The following is a 21,701-nucleotide window of genomic DNA, read 5'->3' as shown; positions in this document are numbered from 1 at the left end:
ACTATTTTGGAAGTATATATACATTCCATACATAGGAACCTTTCATATAGAATACAACCTTCTATAATATCATATACCAAAATACAGAGATAAATATCAATCAAAATTTCTAAGCAAGTTATCTCCTAATAGACCTGCATTTTCTGCGTATCCAGTCAGTACGTAAAAGGCAAATGCCCAGCCTTGTATTGCCTCCTCTCCTATAGCTCATCATCTTTCTTAGAATTTTTAAGTTCTGTGCCTTATTCATCCCTCTGTGGATTCACATCCCAGTCATGACCCATCTCCAAATCTTGTCCACTGTCCTCCCTAAGCACCTGATTTAAAACTCTTTCCAGCTGCCGATTAAAGTTGGAATTTGATTCTTCCCAGAGACATGAGCTCATTTGAGCCCATCTCCGTGAAGAATTCTTATTCTAGGTATCCAAAGTCTTGCCATCTCCTTACACCACCTTTCCACAAACCCAACTCTTCTCTGATTTCTAACTCATTTCCTGGTCCTTCTCCCTCATTCAGTGAAGCCTGAATTATGGGAATCAGAGTCTTCTTCCATCCACTTAGTGAGTATGACTACTCGAGTGTGTATGGTTGCAACCCACAGAGCGATAAACCCAGTGCCTTTGGTCTTTCTTTTTCCAAAAGAGGAGTTATCCTTCTTGTTCACATTTACTGTGTGCACTTAGCTATCAATCCTTTGTTTTTCCACCTTCTTTGGTAAGTCGCTCATTCCCACTTTCTGTCTGAATGTGCAGCTTTACCTTCTACTCTTTCTTCCATTTCCTATTTTAACCACTCGTGTGTGCTGTCTGTCCCACTAAAAATAGGCTTCTGACTACTCCACTTCTGGCACTGCTCCAGCAAGATATACCCCATTACTGAGTCCAAGAAATACTTCTCAGTCTTGAACTTGACGTTTGTTCACGATTGATCCCTTTTTCCATAGCAGTGTTCTCTCCCAGCCTCCCTCTCCCTTGATCTGTCGCTTCTACATTGGGACCCCTAGAAATCTGTCCTTGCTTCATAACTGTTTTTAATCTACATAGTCTCTTCAAGTAATTAAATTAATTCCCTGATATTTAATTGTTATCTCCTGTAGACTGGTCACTTTTCAATTCCATATCTACAACCTAGATTTTTCTCACAAGTTTCAGACTCTGGTATAGAATTGCTTATTGGAATTTCTACCTGGAATATAGGCACTTAAAATTCAAGGTATTCCGAATCAGAAAACAAAAAATCATCTTGCCCTCTTATGGGAGCAGATTGTTCAGTGTTTTTCTTAAGTTCTTTTGCTGCATTTCAACTAGCTTCCCAAGCAAGAAATTGAAAGTTGTCCTTGGCTTCAATTTTTAATGAGTCTCCAGATTCTATCATTAAGTCCTGCCAATTAATGTCCTGCTCTTGCTCTAGTCAGTCCCAACTCTTTACACCCTCTTTCAGAGCTCTAAGTCACCCTCTTGCCTCTCTTCATCTGATGAAGCAAAGGCATCTGTCTCTGTTATCCTGCCTTCCATACACTCCCCTGCTTGTCCACATTGTTTACTGCTACTCTGCCCCAGTATGCTCCTTCTTTTTACTTGTGTCCCTTCTGTCACCGGCTAACTACCACTACTCTTTTTATTCTTCATATTTATTTTTTAGTTGTAGTTGGACACAATACCTTTATTTCACTTATTTATTTTTATGTGGTGCTGAGGATCGAACCCAGGGTCCCGCACGGGTGAGGTGAACACTCTACCGCTGAGCCACAACCCCAGCCCACTACCACTACTCTTTAAGACTCACTTTAAAACTCCTCCTCCAGGAGGCCTCCTCTGATCAGACTGCATACCACGCCCCTCAGCCTGGACCCCCACTTGCCTGGCACCAACATTCCCCTCATCATCCTGAGTGCTTTATGTTATGTGGTCTTTTTCTTTGTGTCATCTCCTCCTTTACCCTGTGAGCTTTTTGTGTCATCTTGCTGCTTTTTTGCATCAAACAAGAACAATAATTATATTTCTAACTGTTGCAAAACAGCATTCCATAAATAAGTGCAATGGCAAATTAGAAATACAAAATAGAGAAGTTTCCAAATACCTTTCTTTAATCAAATTTTTAATCTTTTTCAGTGTCTCCTACAATTGCTGGAGTAGATAGCAATGGCAGCCCTGAAGACGTCATTGTCATCCTCAACAGCCCCACGTCCCTGGTCTGTGAAGCATATTCATATCCTCCAGCTACCATCACCTGGTTCAAGGACAGAGCTCCTTTAGAATCCAGCCGAAATATTCGTATTCTTCCAGGTAATTAATTAACCTCAGATGCTCAAGGTGCATTTGTGTCATCTACTGTAGAAAAGGAGAATTGTCAATTAATTTTTATTAAAGTGCCTGTGTTGTTGGTTGTGCTATGTTGTATTGATATTTTAATTTCTAATTTTTTCTTAGATTATAATGTATTTTATAATCTAAAGTACTGAAAATTACTGTCTGAAATATCAGAAAACTACCAAAAAAAGATAAATGACATAACATAATTAGTTGCTAAGCTGTATTGTAATATGGGATGCCAGAAAGGGTAGAAATTCATTTCATTTCTTTATTGAATTGAATCTTCAAGCAGAGTTTATATTTAGATTGCAAGAGTTTAATTATTCATGTTTAATTCCTGAAAATATGTACAACACACACACAAAAAAAAAATAGAAATAATTAACAAGAACTTAAGGACTTAAAATCAGCATACTATAGTGACGCAGCCACATCAATGTTTATAGCAGATCAATTCACAATAGCTAGACTATGGAACCAACCTAGGGGTCCCTCAATAGATGAATGAATAAAGAAAATGTGATATATATATTCAATGGAATAGTACTAAGCTTTAAAGAAGACTAACATTATGGCATTTGCCAGTAAATGGTTGAAGTTGGAGAATATCATGCTAAGTGAAATAAGCCAATCCCATAAAACTAAAGGCCAAATGTTTTCTCTAATATGTGGATGCTAATTCACAATAAGATTGGGGGGGCACTAGGGAAGAATAGTGTTACCTTAGATTAGGTAGAGGGAAGTGATGGGAGAGGAAGGGAGGGGATGCAGGGATAAGAAAGATAGTAGAATGAAACAGACATTATTATTGTATGTATGTATGTGACTACATGATCAATAGGATTCTGCAACCTGTACACTCAGAAAAATGAGAAATTATATTCCATCTATGTATATCAAAGTGCATAAATGCATTCTATCATCATATATACTAATTAAAACAAATTTTAAATTTTTTTAAAAGAAATAAAAGTAGAAGCACTGGCTTTAAGAAATTTACAGTTTTATGTAGAAAAGAAATAATAAGTGTGAAAAACTAACAAATGATATGAATCTATTATTAATCATGGGCTATGAATAGAAAGGGGTATGAAAAATGGGATAGTGAAGTTTTGTAAGAATTCAAAAGAAGAAATGGTTACCGTGGGCCGAAGTGGTTATAAAAAAAATTTATTGCTTAGTCAGAACATGAACCCAACTTCAGAGAAAGTTCTAGAATTTACTTAATTGGCAGGGAGTTGGGAGTTTCAGATCCATCTGGATGACTAGTGTGAGAAAGGTGGAAAACAAGACCAGTTTGGCCATCTGCAAGCAGTAAGCAGCCTTCTCACCCTTTACTTGAAGGGAGACGTTGCATGTACTTGTGCTGGGAGAGAAGGGCAGCAGTAAGGTCAGGGAGGAAGGTGGGAGCCATGTTCTGAATGCCTGGAATCGAAAGTTTGACTTGATCCTTTACATAGTTGAAAACCATTGAAGATTTTTAGGGAGGAAGGGGCCATAATAAAAATTGTACTTTAGCACCATTTGTCTCTAAGAAGAGGCCAGGTAAATGAGAGAAAGAAGATCAAGGCAGAAACCTATTTTTTGAGGAGAGTGAAATAAGGATTTAGCTTGAGTGATGTCCAGAGGAATGGGAGTGTCAGAAGGGGCATGAGAGTCACCACTACAGAGGACCACTAGGGAACTTGGTGACTGTCCTTACCCACCATTCAGTGCCCATCTGCATTGCAGTTTGTTCTTAAATGTCTACCAGACAACTGGCTTGTTTAGGAAGAAATGTGTTAACAATAAGAACTAAAATCCTGCATACTTTGCCACTGTGATGTCAGGAATTCTTTAACATTTCATGGTTTTTTTTTTTTTTTTTTTTTTTAGGAGGTAGAACTCTGCAGATCCTCAATGCACAGGAGGAAAATGCTGGAAGATACTCTTGCGTGGCCACTAATGAGGCCGGGGAAATGATAAAGCACTATGAAGTGAAGGTCTACAGTAAGTTCCAAAAGAACAGATTGATATCTTTCTAACTTTTCTAACTTTCTCAATCCTGTTTTTCATTATGGGTTCATAATTATTTATACTGATCACTAATGACTCTTGTTTATCCAGCTTGCTTCATTAAGGATGGAAGTTGAACTAAGCATTGTGCCCATGACCTCAATTGCTTAAAGATGTGACCTCAATTAGCTCACTACCTTCTTGTTGAATACCTTGTCTGTAACACTTCCTTAAATTTCTCTGTTTTTCCTTCTGACCTACTCTCTGGGCTGAGTTATAGTAATTCCATGTGCAAAGCTTTTATTTAAGCACACATGACTTAATTCATAGCCCAAGATGATATCATCAGTGATTTGGGCCTATTGCAATGTACATTGACCTATAAATACAAGGGAAAGCTAATACTGCCATTAATAGGATCCACATTTCAGGATTTTCTTCCTGTTTTTACAAAGAAAGTATTTTTCTGATGGTCATTTGTTCTTTGACTCAGTACCCTAAATGAACAATAAAATGCATTTTATGGGGCGTGCTTGGACAGAGTGTATGGACCTGGATCCAATGAAACTAACTGTTCTGTAAAGGACATTAGCCTCCTTGGCAGTTTTATAACAAAGGGAGAAGGATACTTTCCTTGGCATTTGGTATCTGAAAGCTACTACCGTTTGATAGGAGCCTAATACAGGTCCTGAGTGAGAGGGCAGCATAGGAAATGCCTTTGTCATTCTCTTGGTTTCTTGGTAGTGAGCCTCATCCTGATTTCTTGGTATTCCGTGTATTTATAAAAGTACCACCGTTTAATTCTTTCATATTCATTTCATGCAGTTCCTCCCATAATCAATAAAGGGGACCTTTTGGGACCAGGTCTTTCCCCTAAAGAAGTAAAGATCAAAGTAAACAACACCCTGACCTTGGAATGCGAAGCATATGCCATCCCCTCCGCCTCCCTCAGCTGGTACAAGGACGGACAGGCCAGTCACAACTATTTTTATTTGCTGATGATTTCTTAAAGAGTAAATAAGTCAATTTAAAAGGGGGTGGAGCATAAGCAACTCAGAGAATCATTGTGACCTTAAAACTAGAAAACCCCATTCTCCCAAAATCTAAAACTGCCAAAAACTAAAAAAAAAAAAAAAAAAAATGAACAAAATTCCCTGAACCATGCTCAACAGTGTTGGTATTATACCCTCACTGGAAAGCTTGCAGGATTGTTTTGTGTACATTTCAGTTGACTGAAAACCTGTCCCCCAGCCCCACACAGGAGAAGTTCAGGAAAGTGTCTCTGTTCTGTGGCTTCACAAAGTAAACTTTCTAGGGAAAAAATGCATATGTGGTGCTAATTAAGGTTGGAATAATGGGTGTAACAGGAATACAAAATGTATTCAGAACTTTCTCTAAACATCTTTAGCTCTCTTATGAAAGGTGACATTTTTAATATTCCAACATAAAGAAAAAGTAGGCTAAAAGAACTGAGGACGGACCCAATACAGTTACCTGAGGGCAATGAGAAAGATTAAATAAAAAGCAGATCATTCAGTTCTGTGCTCTCACTCTCAGGCCACACACCCTATTTACATTCATCCATGCATGTTATAAAGACATGTGCTGGCGTTCTTGGGCCAAAATAGACGTTTAGCTGCTGTTAACAATTCTTAATACAGATGTGAAATAGCTAACCTGCTGTTTATTCTGTTTTACACATAATTAACCAAATGATCAGTTAAATTCCACTTGTACTTCAGGTCATAGTCATGATTTAAGATGCAGGAAAGATTAAGCTTTATTTTCTCAGATCCCAGATGAATTTTACTGGCAGCCAGGGGGGAAAAATCATCTCTCATAAGCAAGTTTCATCTGGAAGCCATTGCAAAAGGAAAACTATAGAACTCCCACCATGTTCTGTTTATAGTTTCTTTTCTGACTACAAACATACTCCATGGTATAATACCAATTCTATATAAGTTTACTTGGAAACAATTCCTCTCTCCTTCAAAGTGGTGTTAGTATTTTTAAATTATTTATTAAGCTTTCTCATCCGTTTTAGTTCCCACACCTGTACGCTCATACACAAACACACATATACACACAGAAAAATGGGATAAAGACTAGAATTATAGTAGAAATAAAGTTTTTTTTAACTTCATTATAAATAGTTAAATTACAATTTCAAATTCTGACTCTGGAATTGATCAAATTATGATGCTTTAAACTGCTAAAGTTTTCATGACTTGGGATTTGTTCCCTACAATATGAATAAGAAGTACTGTTTCTACTTTATTTTCTATATCCTTTATTTTGTTATTTCTTTCTTCAGACAAGCAATGCTGCTTGTGAAGCATTGTTTTTGTTGTTGTTGGTTTGTTTTGGGGTACCAGGGATTAAATTCAGGGGCACTTGACCACTGAGCCACATCCCCAGCCCTATTTTGTATTTTATTTAGAGACAAGGTCTCACTGAGTTGCTTTGTACGTTGATTTTTGCTGAGGCTGGCTTTGAACTTGAGATCCTCCTGCCTCAGCCTCCCAAGCCACTAGGATTAGAGGTGTGCACCACTGTGCCCAGCTGAAGCATTGTTTTTGAAAGGAAAAAAAAAATGAGAAATATTTGCATTTGCAGTAGTAACCACAATAAATTCTGAAAGAATCTTTGACTTTTATTTATGCAGGCTCTGAAGTTTTTATTTTAACATAGAAAATTTAAACTATGCTTTTTATGTGTTATAAGGTTAATAATGATTCATTGCATCCCAAATTGTTTATTAAGCAGGTATGTTTTTTTTCAGACATGGTTTTAGGTGCAGGGGATACTGCTTTAAAATAAATAAAAAATCTCTATATATGTTTGAGGAGGCAAAAACGAAACAAACCAGTAAAACACAGAATATGTCAGCTAGGGTAGGTGTCATGGAGAACACTCAGTCAAGGAGAAGATACCAAGTGTGGAAAGTGTGATCCTTTATTTAAATAGAAAAGGCCTCTGTGATAAGGTGGCCTTTAAGCAAATACCCAAAGACAATGAAGGGAGCAGACATAAGATTTCAGAGAAGAAATATTCCAAAGTAGAGTGTGTAGCCAGAACAAAGGCCCTGAGACATTTGGACTGCAGTGCAGTAACCAAACACAGAAGATGTGATCCAAAGAACAGCGAGGTGCCAGGTCTCCTGCCTCCTGTGCCAGTGTGCCCATGTCCTGTGAGAATACCTAAGGGGAAAGAGTGAACACAGAATGACTGATATGATGAGACATGCCATGGCAGACTTAAGGTTTCAAAAAGGTTGCATTGGTATCTATAGTTGCAGGATAGAGAGTCCAGCTCTGAAGGTATTACAGTGGTCCAGAAGATAGGTGGTGCTTGGGCCACAGAGGTAGCAGGATGTGGAGTGTGAAGGAAAGAGATGAGTCCAGGATTTTAAATGACATCATTAGGAGGGTGAGAATGGAGAGAAGGAGAAGAAATGCAAAGATTTAGCTCTGGACTACTCGGATGTTTGGAGGCTGAGGAGTAGGAAGTGTTGCGTCTCAAAAGATGAGAGGGAGAAAGTATTTCAAAATGAAGATGGGTTAAGCTATGTCAAATACTGTTGAGCAGGTTAAATAAAGACTTTGAATTGGCCAATAAATCTAACAATGTGGACGTCACAGGTGACCTTGGCAAGTCTTTTTGGTCAAGTAGAGATGACAGAAATTTGATTGGATCAGATTCAAGAAAAGGTGAAAGGAAAGAAACTGGAGCCAGCAAGTGAGGAAAACATTTTAAAATTAGTTGACTATAAAGGGCCATTGAAAATGTAGGAGTAGGTTGCAGCGAAAGAGAATTTTTTTCAATATTGAAACTCTTCAGAGGAATGAATAAATCGATGATGATGCAAGTGAGAGAGGACACAGACAGTGGAGGAATGTCCTTTGAGGAGACCAGGGGAGTCCCAGAATGGACAGAGACTAGTCTTCATCAGAGTCAGTTTTTCCAGTAGAGCGAAATAAAGGGAGAAGGGACAAGAGAGTTGAAGGGTTATACAAAGAGTGATTATCGTGGTAGACTTTTTCTGGCTAAGAGGAGAGTGCAGATTTAGGATGAGCAGCAGTGAAAGATTGCAAGGTTCTCCTAGGGGGTCAAAAATTATTGGAGCTGAGATACTTCCAGAAGTGAGTTAAAGTTAGGTGGTGGTAGTCAAAGAGTAAGAACTTGAAACTGAGATTATTAAGTGATGAACTGCATGGTGTCTTAGAGGATTTATGAGAGTACCTAATGTTAACATTATAATAATTGGATCACAGCCGCTGAAATCAGATGATCATATTAATATTGCTACAAATGGACACACGCTTCAAATAAAGGAAGCTCAAATATCAGACACTGGAAGATACACTTGCGTAGCATCTAACCTAGCAGGTGAAGACGAGTTGGATTTTGATGTGAATATTCAAGGTAACACTAATATGTTTATTGTATAAAGCTTAACTTACATTATCTGTCAAAACAATGCAATAGAGATTTGGCTTGGTTTATTTTAAATAGTTTTATTTCTGTTGATAGTAACATAAAATCATTATTGAAATTTTGAAGTTAAGGGAGAAGGACATAATGTCATCTTTCAGAATGACTTCTGTTATTTTTATGTCTTTCTTCTGCTATTTGTTTAAATGTATACTTCATTTACAGATTTGGATCACATAATACAGACCTCTCTATTACATTAACATTTCTCTAACATTTTATCATGACATTTTTAAAATGGCATTTACATGAAAGACAGAAAAGCAATAAAGAGCAAAATTCACACTAGTTAGACTTTGAATTAGATGGTAATTACAGCTAAGTGGACAAGTTACCTAAATATTTTAGGCCCCCATTTCTCACTTATAAAATGTATGCCTTGTAGAATTGCAGTGAATACCAAATGAGTATTCACTCATTTGTAAGCTGTCATTAAAATGATTGAGAAATGATGCCTGCTCTGATTGTGGTTGATATTGACATTCTGGAAATTACTACTCTATATGGGTTTGTTTTGTTTTCTATGCTGGGAATGGAACTTAGGAACTTATGCATGCTAAACAAGCCCTCTACTACCGAGCTACACTCTAGCCTGGAACATGATTTTGAAGAACTCTGCCCGTTTTCATCAGTTTATCATCCAAATATTTATTTAACCAGATTCCCATTGTTGAACATCTGGGTTATTTCCATGTTTTCAGTAATCACAAATAACACTACACTGAATATCAGTATCCATACAACTTTTGCACATTTTTGATTTTTCATAAGCTTCTAAAAGTGGAAATTTTAGATTAGATATTATATACTTTTTTAATGCTTTTTATGTACAGGCAAATTGCCTTCAAGAAAGTTCAAACTTATTTCCAGAAAAGCATGAAAACATCCTGCTATGATCGTATTCCTTAGCCCTTCTACTCCTAAGAATGGGTCCCTTTGTTGTACAAGTGCCAGAGCTCTTTATAGGGAGAGCAGAGCACTAGAGTAGCCTTCTGAGCCTCATATTTCTTGTTCTTTCATATGTGAACCAACTCTGAATTTCTCCACTTCTTTGTGTGGCTAAGTGCATTGGTAGGTGCCCAAGTACTTGAAAATATTTTTATGTTGCCTAACTTATTACATTTACAAATCACTCTCGTCAAAATACGGTCAAAATCTTTGCTTAATGAATTGACAAGTGACAGTTCACACATAACCAAAACTTAATTCATTCCCTCCATAGTTCCTCCAAGTTTTCAGAAACTCTGGGAAATTGGAAACATGCTAGATACCGGCAGGAATGGTGAAGCCAAAGATGTGATCATCAATAATCCCATTTCCCTCTACTGTGAGACAAATGCTGCTCCTCCTCCTACACTGACCTGGTACAAAGACGGCCGTCCTCTGACCTCAGGTGATAGAGTATTGATTTTACCAGGTAGGTAAAGATTTCTATGAACAAAGTAAAGGTATAAGTCCATGCCAAATATGTCTCCTCTTTTACTAAATAAATGAATTAGACTCTGTGTTCATGTAATTTAACTGACAGTCCCTTGAGTGCCACTGGTATGCATATACTTCAATCTAGGACAGTCTAGCCTGAGAATTTGACAATATCATAGAACACTTTTGTAAATTTCTCAATCTACTACAGGATCATTCTACCAACTTACAAAAGTCCTTCAGCTTCTTCATGCCTCCTTTTCTCTATTAGTACATTGAGATAATGTTTGGTTTCTGTATATTACTAATCTAAATCTAGTGCATATTTGCAAATAGTTACTATTCAATTTATTAAATGCATTTATCATAAATAAATGGTTAAGATAATTTCAAATATTTTAGTCATTACATGGTTTGTTGATGGAAAAGATGTTAAGAGTGTTGTGGAATAATATTTTGAAGGCTTTTCAAAATATCAGGACATGTCAGAACTCATCACATCATACACTTAAGATCAGTGCACTAAATAAATATATGTGAATTTGACCTCAGTTAAGTAAAAGAATATCTTGAAAATTTTTTTAAAATGAAAGTAGACTAAATAGGTATGACAACTATACGTAACATGGGATCCTAAGTTGCAAGTAGGTCTGTGGAAAAAAAATGGCTGTAAATTTATTGCAAATATTGCAATACTAATGAAATTTGAATATAGAATATGAATTCGAGAGTAGTTTTGTATTCATTTTAATCTTACTACTTTTGATTATTGTGCTAGTGTTATGTAAGGAACTACCCTTATTGTGAAATACAGATTATGATGCCTCCAGCTTACTCTCAAATGGTTTAGAAAAAGATAAAATGTATACAACAAAAAATAAAGCAGAGTGTAAATAACTAGTGGGCATAGGTGAAAGTTTTTATATAATTATTTCAACTTTTATCCTAGTGTAAATTCTCAACATAAGTCTAAATACACACACAGCTAGCTATTCTTTCAATATTGTATTCATAATATTGCACATAATCATATGTAATAATAGTTCACTTTATACTTTCACATCCCCAAATATTACTTTCTCAAATGAATACTTGTAGGAAGCCATAAGCAAAATTTAAAATATTCGTATTTTATAAAAGTACAAGGTTGCTGTTTATTTGTCAGGAGATCTGATTCATATTTCAATATTGTATCACTTTTGATAATGTAGTATTTGTTAAGAAGATGGTTGGTATCTGAAATTAAAAGTGGATGATTAGTTGAAGTAGGAACATTAAAAGAAAATGCAAGGAAGTCATTAGGTGTGAAAAATTAATCATATCTCTATGAGCTGTGTTCACCCCGAGATTTAGAACAGTAGAACATACTATGGTGTTTTTAGGAGGGCGAGTGTTGCAGATTCCCCGGGCTAAAGTCGAAGATGCTGGGAGGTACACATGCGTGGCTATGAATGAAGCTGGAGAAGATTCCCTGCAATATGACGTCCGTGTACTCTGTGAGTTTGTTTTCTTTTGTTTCTTATGAATTCTTTCACTCAAAACAGTTTTTCAGGAACTAATGTTTGCAAGATGTTACCCTAAGCACTCTGGAGACTATAAGATAATCAGAAACTGAGAGCTCGTCCAAGGAATGAATTGTCTTCTATACAGATTGAGAGTACATTAGTCAGTCCTCCTGGGATATCAAATAACAAAATGGCTTAAACAAAGAGAAAGGGAGAGAGAGAGAGAAATTATTCACTCATGAATCTCAGAGCAGAGCTGTCATGTCTGGCTTCTGTGGTTTTAAAAAGATCAACAAGATTTGACCTTTCTTTTCTTCTTCTTTTTTTTTTTTTTGACTTTGTTTTCAGTGCAAAGAGCAGTTTATAAAGAAAGCCTGAAAAGGATAGAAGAGAGAAACCACTAAAATTCAAAATTGATTTGACATGAAATGCCTGCTGGTCTCCATGTGGCAGGCAGTGTGCTAGGCACTGAGGAAACAGTAGAGCCAGCATCAGTAAAAATAATAACCATCAGTGTGGACGTATTCATGCAACATAATGTTAAGATTCTGTTATGTGCTTTGTGGCACTGATTACTTTATTTACAGAATTTCAGTTTAATTGTTGGAGACCCAAATACCACAAGGCTGCATGTACATTAAACATGGCCATCTTCACTGATGGCTAACCAAGATAGTATATTTTAAGAGAGTGAAACAAAAAAAAGGACTAAACTTTTAAAACAAAAGAATGATTATTCGCTTTGAAAATAAATATTTATGTTTATAAAAGCAGCTGACACATATATTCCTAGTTCAATTAACATTTCAATTTTTGAAAAATTCTCTGAGTAATATGATTTTTCATACTGGCATATAATTCTATGGTATTCTTTTTTAAATGAGAATGAATATGTTCGGAAATCTAGAACAAAACTTCTCAACTCTAGAGTGCTTAAGGATCACCTTGGAGAGCTTACTAAAAAAGAATTCTTAGAGATGCCTATTGAGGAGGTCTGGTTGGGGCCCAAGAATTTGTATTTCTAACTAAGCTGCTGGTGATGCTAATGCTGATCCAACTCTTGTTGAAGCTGAAAAATAGACTTTGAACGGTCCAGATGTATCCCTTATAAGTAAGACCAAATATGAACATTTCAAATATACTTTAAAAGCTATAATTAATCTTAAATATTGATTTGTACAGATGCTTCTTATATGTATACTTGAAATCCCAGAAGGCATAGTGGGAGAAGCGAAGAGAAAAGCAAGACAAGATGTTTTGGGAAAGATCTCGAACTGAGCTAAGTGGGAATGATACTGTTAGAGGATTTAGCCCAGCATAGCTAAGACAGGAATGAGAGTAACCCAAACCCAAATACTATTGTCACCATCCACATTCCTTGAGGATTGTGGTTTCTCCTTCAAGATTTGCTTCTCTGATATCATATCAAGCTTTGTTTTTAGTGCATTGTAGTTACAATTATACTGCGGCTCATTTTGATGTTTTCATAAGTGCATATAACATAGTTTTCTCATTTCAATCACCAGTACTATCCACCTCCTTTTCCACCTCACTCACCTGATCCCCTTCCTCTAATCTATTAATCTTCCTCCTATTTACCTATTTCTTAATTGATGCATTATAGTTATATGTAAAATTGGAATGCACTGTGATATATTCATACATGCTTCTAGCGTAATTCGGTCAATTTCATTCTCTAGTTCTTCCCCTTTCTCTCTCCTCCTCCACTTGTACTCTGCTGATCTCCGTTCTATTTTCACAAGATCCCCACTCCCCTTTTTTTAATTCCTTTTTCCTCTCTCACTTCCACATATAAGAGAAAACATTCTGCCCTTCATCTTCAGAGTCTGTTTTTTTTCACTTAGCATGCTATTCTCCCATTCCATCCATTTACCCTCAAATGACATAATTTTATCTCCCTTGTGGCTAAGTAGAACTCCATTGTGTATATATACTACATTTTCTTTATCCATTCCTCTATTGATGGGTGTGTAGATTGGTTCCATAACTTGGATATTGTGAATTGTGCTGCAATAAGCATTGGTATGCATGCATCATTGTAGTATGTTGATTTTAGTTCTTTTGGATAAATACCAAGGAGTGAGAGGGCTGAGTCATATGGTGGTTCCATTCCTGGTCTTTTGAGGAATATTTATACTGCTTCCAAAAGGTTATGCTAATTTGAAGTCCCACCAGCAAGGCTTAAGTGTTCCTTTTGACCCATCCTCAGCAGCAATTATTGTTTAAAGCTGTTAGAGAACTCGAATAATTTAGAAAAGCCCTTGTTGCCTGTCAATATCTTCGTTACAATCATTTGTTAGTGCCACCAGTTATCAAGGGAGCAAATCGTGATCTCCCTGAAGAGGTCACTGTGCTGGTGAACAAGAGTGCCCTGTTGGAGTGTTCATCCAGCGGCAGCCCAGCACCCAGGAATTCTTGGCAAAAAGATGGACAGCCCTTGCTAGAAGATGATGATCATAAATTTCTATCTAATGGCAGAATTTTACAGGTAAAAGTAAAAATCTCATTTCAAAACACTCTTTTGATTTTGTACATTGTAATAATTGCCTCGGATTTTTAAAGAACTTCAAGAATATCCAACTAAAATTCTTCTTTCCCATTTTATTCCCACTGTCAGAAATCACCACTGTTAACAGTTTGATATGAATTTTTCTAGAAACTGTTTCTACGTGTACACAATATAGTCTTTGTGTTAAAAGCCACAATATAAAAAAAACTCATTACTGCCATCCTTTCTGTTACATATTTCCTGGTGATAAAATTCTATGTGGTGTAACATTCACTATATATTAAAATGTGTCCTTATTAACAAATAATAATGGAAACCACATGAATATACTGGATTATTGTTTATTAATGGGTGTTTCTATGTTTTTCTACTCAAGTGTCCTTAAAGAAAGTTAAGCATGTGTAGAAATAACAATTATTTTGTAAAAATATTCTTTAGGTTATAGTTTGAGCATAATAAACAACAATGTATTGACCCCCAAGAATCTAAGCATAACTATCAGCATATCCAACACAGTAGTCAGATGTAATAGAGTTCTTCATGCAAAAAGGCTTACTACCTGCCATTCTCAAATTATTATCTAAGTATCATGAATATTTCTACTTGATTATCACACATCCTCTGCCAAAATGTTTAAATGTTTTTGTGTCTAAAGCCAAAAGATACATAGATGGATTCATAGAAATTTCTGCATACTACAGTAAAGAAAATATACTGCTATATTAGCTAACTATTGCTGTATAAAACAAATCACTCCAAAACTTAATGATTTGAAATAAGCATTTATTTAGCCCATGGTCTGCTCGTTGCCTATGTGATGTTTCTGGTGTCATCTGGGCTTACTCAAGTATCAGCACAGAGTTGTGGATTGACGCCATGGCTCTGACCATCTTGTCTGAGCTCTTACACATATTCAGAGTCTCAAATGCAGTAACTGGGCTGATTCTGCTACACTTGATCACAGCGTCCAGCAAGCCAGTCATGGCTCCATCATACAGTGGTGGGACAACTCTAAAGAATGACCAAAAAGCCATCATCAGCATCAGTATGCACAAAAAATTCATTTTCTTATGTTCATCTGATATTAACTCGATAGAATATATATTGTATGTTCTTTTAAATGACAAATGTTACAAGTTGCTTCATTTAAATTCTAGTAGTGACTTCTTCTTTTTCTCCTTAGATTCTAAATACTCAAATAACAGACATCGGCAGGTATGTGTGTGTGGCTGGGAACACCGCTGGAAGTGCCAAAAAATATTTTAACCTCAATGTTCATGGTAAGAGCTCAGTTCTAAAACCATCTGTTAGGGATGCTTGAAAAGGCAGGGAAGCCACGTTCTGCGTTATATAACTTATTTCCTGTAGTTAACTTGATCAATATGTGGAGCAGGCATTCATTCAATCTCCTTTCTTCTTCCTACTGTAGCTAGTAGGATTTATAAAGTACAAAACTTCTAGGAAGGCCATTTTTATATTTTTCAGTCCCTCAAGAGAAAGCAATTACTCCTTCATAGGTGAAAGTAAAATAAAAATTTGAAATCTGAAATACTGCAACTTTACTGCAGGTAGAAACAAATATAGATTTTCTATCATAAAAATGTATCTACTAGGCCTGATTGGAACCAGTTTTGGTCCTCAACTGCAGAATTTATATTGAATTTATATTGTTATACCTAACATCCTTCCTGGAGAGAAGAAAAATCACTTTTTGGAGTTAAATTAATTCCTTAAAAATCACCACCACACCTAATTCATTTGTGAGACTTAAATTCTCATATATGCTAAAAACTCCATATATATAAATAAATATATATATACACACACACATATATATGAAATCCATAAGAATACATATATAAAAATTATATATTTTTTCTAAAAAAGGCATTGTTTATCTACCAAAAAAGAATAATTTTATGTTCATGAGATGCAGCTGCTTTCATTAAATTAGAAATGATAAAATTATTATAAAAGATTCCCTTTGCATGAGTTATATATTATGAATATGTTATGATATATGAGCAGTATATATAATTATGTATATATTATATAATGACATATATAAGTATATGCTATATTTATAATTTTAGCTCATTTGTAAATACCTGACATTTTCATGAAAAAATTCTCTTCAAAACACTTTTCTTTAGCATTATGGATTTTTTTTTTTAACTGTGATATATAGTGAGTACTAATACCTACCAAAGTTTGCTGTTTGTGAAACATTTGTCTTTGTATTTCCAGTGCTTAGCACAGGGAATACACATTATAGGTACTTAATAATTTACTGTGATATATAAGGAGTATTAATACCAACCAAAGTTTGCTGTCTGTGAAACACTTGTCTTTTATTTCCAGTGCTTAGCACAGGGTAGGTGCTTAATAAATATCTTTGAGGGTTTTTTTTAATTTTTATTATTGGTTGTTCAAAACATTACATAGTTCTTGACATATCATATTTCATACATTTGATTCAAGTGGATTATGAACTCCCATTTTTACCCTGTATACAGATTGCAGAATCACATCAGTTTTTTTTTATGAGTAAATCTGACCAAAACAGAAGCACGTGTTACTAATTCCAAGTGAATTAATTAAGCAAATATAATTTCTATAAAAGTACACTTTCTAATCTGTAAAGTGCAGTAGAATAAATATTGAAAAATAAAAATGTTGGTTATGTTTTCAGTTCTTCCAGGCTGTATTTCTCTTCCTGTGTGATCAAAAGCATCTTGTAAATACCCCAAAGATAGCAGCTGCATAGGTTGCCCTGTGTTATACTTCTGTATCTGTATCTTTACTGCTATCCCCAAACCTTCTACATACTCTAGACAAATGGCCATGTCCTACTCACCTTGGATTTCCTAAACCTGGTATGGTGTCTGTAGTCAAATGCTTCTCATTTATTCTCTTCCCTTCACATTCTCGGCCTCTTGTTAATATGCAGATGAAACACCTAAAGGGAGGGCAAGATTTAAGTGGAAGTCGAATCCTTTACTTAGCATGTTTGGAGTCAGAAGTGTTTATTCTTTCACTGTTAATGACATCTTGAATTCCTGACTGAAGTCAGGAACCCACAACTTAAATATTGGAAAATTTACTGGGGGAAAATGATTTAAATTATTTTCCCTTAAAATACGATACCACATCTCCCTCTATGCCTATGCTGGCTTCTTTTGTGTGCTCACCTTCCAAGTGCCAAAGATTAATCTGACTCTAGATGCTGCCCATTGCATTCTAAAACATCACCATCTCTTCTATAGTGAAATTCTCACTCTTGACCAGCTCCTTTCAAAGAATACATAAATTTAATTGTCTCTTTTATCTTAAGAACAAAATGACTCTCTTAGACCTAGTGTTTCTCTCCAGCTGCATCCCTCACTTTCTCCCCTATTTCAAGCTTCCTTAGTGGCTGTGTATATGGAATGGCTCCATTTCCTCACCCGGCTTCCTCCTCCCACCCGGCCTTCCATGTTTCACCTTCAGGACTCCACTGAACCTGATCACTGGCTTTGTATTAAAAAGTCCAGCAGTCCCTCTCCTGGCTGCATCTTTCTCCCTTCTGACCTTCTGACATTTTTGGCCACTGTCTTTCTCATAAATTCTCCTCCTTGGGCTTCTGAGACATCCACACTCTTGTTTATATCTTCCTTTCCAACCTCTTGTTCCCAGTGGCCTGGCCAGTTCCTCCCCCTCTACCGGATCATTGCACTTTAGTTCTCCAACTCCTGAGCAGTGTTCTGTGCCTGCTCTTTTTCTAGGAGGTCTTGAGCCCTCCCAGACTTCAGTTTCTATGTGAAAAATAGTTTTCAGATTTTATCTTTAACCAGAGCCCTCTCAAGAATTCTAGAGCCCTTTGTTCAAATATCTACTTTTTATTGACATAAATGACTAAAAGTGACCCTGAAATGAAACTCATAATCTTTCCTCAAATATGTGTTCCTCTTCCGGAGAGCTGTGTCTCAGGAAAGAGTACCACATCTGTCCCTAGTTGAAACCAGAATAATGATGTCATTCCTGCCAACTTTCACTCCTTTTAAGCCTTGCCACAATGAGTTCTGGTGATCTACTGCAAAGTGTTCTGGGGTGCGCTCACTTTCATAATTATTTCTAACACCATCCTCAACTCACTGACATAATGTTTTGTAGATGTTATGATGGTAGTATCCTAACTGGCCTTTCTGGGTACCTGCAGCCTTCTAATCAGTTGCAAGATTGATGTGGTAGGGTTTTTTTATGTTTTTATTTTTCAATGCTTTTATTATATTATTATATCTTCCTTTCCAATCTCTTATTCTCAGTGGCCTTGGCCAGTTCCTCCCCGTCTACCTGATCATTGCACTTTTATATCTTCCTTAAGGATTCACAGCTAGTTACTGGAAGAGACAGGTTTGGAAGGTAAGCAGTCTGGCTCTACAGCTCTCATTCTTAGCCACTGTTTTATGCTGCCTGGTAACTCTAAGTATGATGAGTGTCAATCAGAAGATCGGGGCATTAACAGGGAAGTAACCTAGTTTGGCAATCAGGAGGATAAAGTGTTTTTGATGTTATTTAAAGACCTCCTTAAGGAAGATATAAAAATATAATAAAAGCATTAAAAAATAAAATTATATTTTATTATTTTTTATTGTATTATGGTTATACATAATAGCTGGGTTCATTTTGAGATTGATAACTTTAAATTATTATTTTTTTGTCTACACCATTTTTCTGCTTCTCATTCCTTAGGCTATGTTTCAGCATTCTTGATGATGTGCAGAAAACCCTAGAGGATCTGATCTTTGCTTAGGCCTTTACTGCTGTGCATTCCAACCTTTCCTTGCTCTTCAAACTCTGTTCTTACTAGACTTCTGGGTGTCTTGGTCTTTCCCCCATTTGGATCATTGTATGTACTCTGCCTTCATTCTGGAAAACATGCTCATTTTCTTTCATGTATTCCTGATCATATTTTAAGTATCTTCATAAATGTCACTTTATCCTCCTGATTGCCAAATGAGGTTACTTCCCTGTTATTGCCCTGATCTTCTGATTGACACTCATCATATTTACGATTACCAGGCAGCATAAAACAGTGGCTCAGAATGAGAGCTGTAGAGCCAGACTGCTTACCTTCCAAACCTGTCTCTTCCAGTAACTAGCTGTGAATCCTTAACAAGATGCCAACCTCTGACTCAACTTTTTCATTCATAATATGAGGATAAGAACTATATCTAACATACAAGGTGTGTGAGGATTCAATGGGTTTAAGTGTTTAAAACAGTGTTCAGCACAACACAGCTACTCAAAAAATGTTGTTACTTTTAGTTTAGTGTCTGTCATTACCATCAAATTATTAACTCCATTATCACCAAATTACTACCTGTTCCACATTGTACTGTCTAGCACTAAGCGTGAATACAGCAAACATTCAATAAATGTTTGATACATTAATGAATTAAAATCATGATTAAATACTGGGTAAAAAATAAAAACTTGCATAACATTTTAAGAAGTGATTCTTCTCTTTGATGTTTTTGATGTTATTTAAAGACCTCAGTCTTAATATAACTATGCATGTAATCAAATGTTTTATTAGTTTCATACTTTAATTCATGTCTCATGTTTCATTGATCTAAGATCCATTTTTATTTTTATTTGCTAACCTATCCATTCATTAATTTTTACACCCCCTTCTTGCTCCTCTTCACAGGAAACCATTCAAATGTATGATTCTGTGTTTTCCATCTGTTATTCTTATAAAGCATCAATTATTCCATATGTATATATTATTCTGTTTTATTCCACCTTTTATCTGAACTGCTTTTTTTAAATTTTGGGGTTTGAACAATAAACATTATTATTCATTTTAAAAATTTTTGCTTATCTTAAAAGTTATATTGATTTTCACTATAAAAATATTATGTGATTTATTAATAAACAGATACCCTAAAATTAAATTTATACTCTATTGTTGCCACCACAAGAAGAGAAAAGCATTAAGTAGGCTATAGTATTTTTAAAAAGATTACTCAAATGAACTTTAAAAAAAAATTCCATAAGGTCTTTACTTGTACATTGACAAAAACCATCTTAGGAATTGCCATCTATGTTTTACAAATAAATATAGAATATTCTTAATTAGAAAATTCTCGTTCGTTCTTTCAGTTGGGAAAAATGAACCCAATAGACCTAAGCTTGATGAAGGCACTGAGAAATTCTAGTAAAGACAGCTGGATAACCTACAGAAGCATTAACTCAGTGCCTTCACAGAGCACAGTGGTTGAGCTAACATGGAATAAATTAGAATATGCATTTCTGACATCAGGCTTCATTTTAATATATATGCTTTTACAGTTCCTCCGAGTGTCATTGGCCCCAACCCTGAAAATCTCACTGTGGTGGTGAACAATTTCATTGCTCTGACCTGTGAGATCACTGGATTTCCACCTCCTGATCTCAGTTGGCTCAAAAATGAACAGCCCATCAAGCCAAACACAAATGCTCTCATTGTACCTGGTAAGGAATTTTTTATTCTTTTTAAGGTGGGCAAAACTTTCTCATTTTCCTCTATTTTAATACAAATGGCATTTTGACTTGGTCTCTTTCTAAACTTTTGTCTTGCTTCATTTATTTGATCACAGAAAATTCCTCTCTTACCCATTCGAGACCATTAGGTAAGATTATAAAGAGTTTCATGAACTCAGTGAAAATGTAGAAAAACAAGGTCTCCTCTAACAAATTATGGAATTTAAGAACAAAATAGCTTAGTAATTATGAGTATAGATGGTAAATAGCACTTTCATTTTATTAACCACTGGTTGTTTTTAATCAATCTCAACACTTCTTGAGGACGAATAGGTAGGTAGGTAGGTAGGTAGGTAGGTAGATAAATAGATAGATAACAGAAAATAATACAGTCAGATTAGAGAGAAAGAAACAGAAAGATAGATGGACAGACAGATAATCTATTGACTACAGTTATTTCTGCACTGTGGACAATTTAAATCCTCAACCATTTTAAGTATTTTAGCTATAGTACAATTAGTATTTTCTCACTAGAACCTATCAAATAGTTTTCCTTTCTACATCTGTTTACTAAAGAGAAAAATTTTTAGTCTCTTACTTTATAAGAAACTAAAATTGATAAAAAAGAAAGGATTGAGGTAAACTGATTCAATTATTTCATTTTAATAAATGAAATGATTCAAAACAATTTTTATTAAGGAAAATGATGTATTATACCATTTATCTTATTGATAGTTATTAGAACAACCTCTGTTCTTCAATTTACATTGTATCTGCCCACAGGGGGTCGAACTCTACAGATTATTCGGGCCAAGGTATCTGATGGTGGAGAATACACTTGTATAGCTATCAATCAAGCTGGTGAAAGCAAGAAAAAGGTTTCCTTGACTGTTTATGGTTTGTTTTCACTCTCCTAATATTATTTCATTTAAAAAC

At 35.6% G+C, this 21,701-nt stretch overlaps 1 protein-coding gene across 2 annotated transcripts in view; it reads left to right on the top strand.

Moving 5' to 3' along the window:
• Positions 1-21,701, top strand: part of Hmcn1 (hemicentin 1) — a 385,362-nt gene that overhangs the window by 277,354 nt on the left and 86,307 nt on the right. For both annotated transcript variants that reach the window (XM_027934946.2, XM_071600213.1), the window contains 10 exons: positions 2,112-2,285; positions 4,188-4,301; positions 5,133-5,278; positions 8,582-8,732; positions 10,024-10,218; positions 11,606-11,719; positions 14,050-14,237; positions 15,442-15,538; positions 20,595-20,756; positions 21,549-21,662. In XM_027934946.2, the coding sequence (XP_027790747.2) occupies positions 2,112-2,285; positions 4,188-4,301; positions 5,133-5,278; positions 8,582-8,732; positions 10,024-10,218; positions 11,606-11,719; positions 14,050-14,237; positions 15,442-15,538; positions 20,595-20,756; positions 21,549-21,662 (1,455 nt within the window). The remainder of the gene's footprint in view (positions 1-2,111; positions 2,286-4,187; positions 4,302-5,132; positions 5,279-8,581; positions 8,733-10,023; positions 10,219-11,605; positions 11,720-14,049; positions 14,238-15,441; positions 15,539-20,594; positions 20,757-21,548; positions 21,663-21,701) is intronic.

This window comes from Marmota flaviventris, chromosome 12, assembly GCF_047511675.1.
Source record: "Marmota flaviventris isolate mMarFla1 chromosome 12, mMarFla1.hap1, whole genome shotgun sequence".
Taxonomy (NCBI): domain Eukaryota; kingdom Metazoa; phylum Chordata; class Mammalia; order Rodentia; family Sciuridae; genus Marmota; species Marmota flaviventris.
Note: the sequence above shows the minus strand (reverse complement) of the source record. Positions and strands in the feature narration are given on the sequence as shown.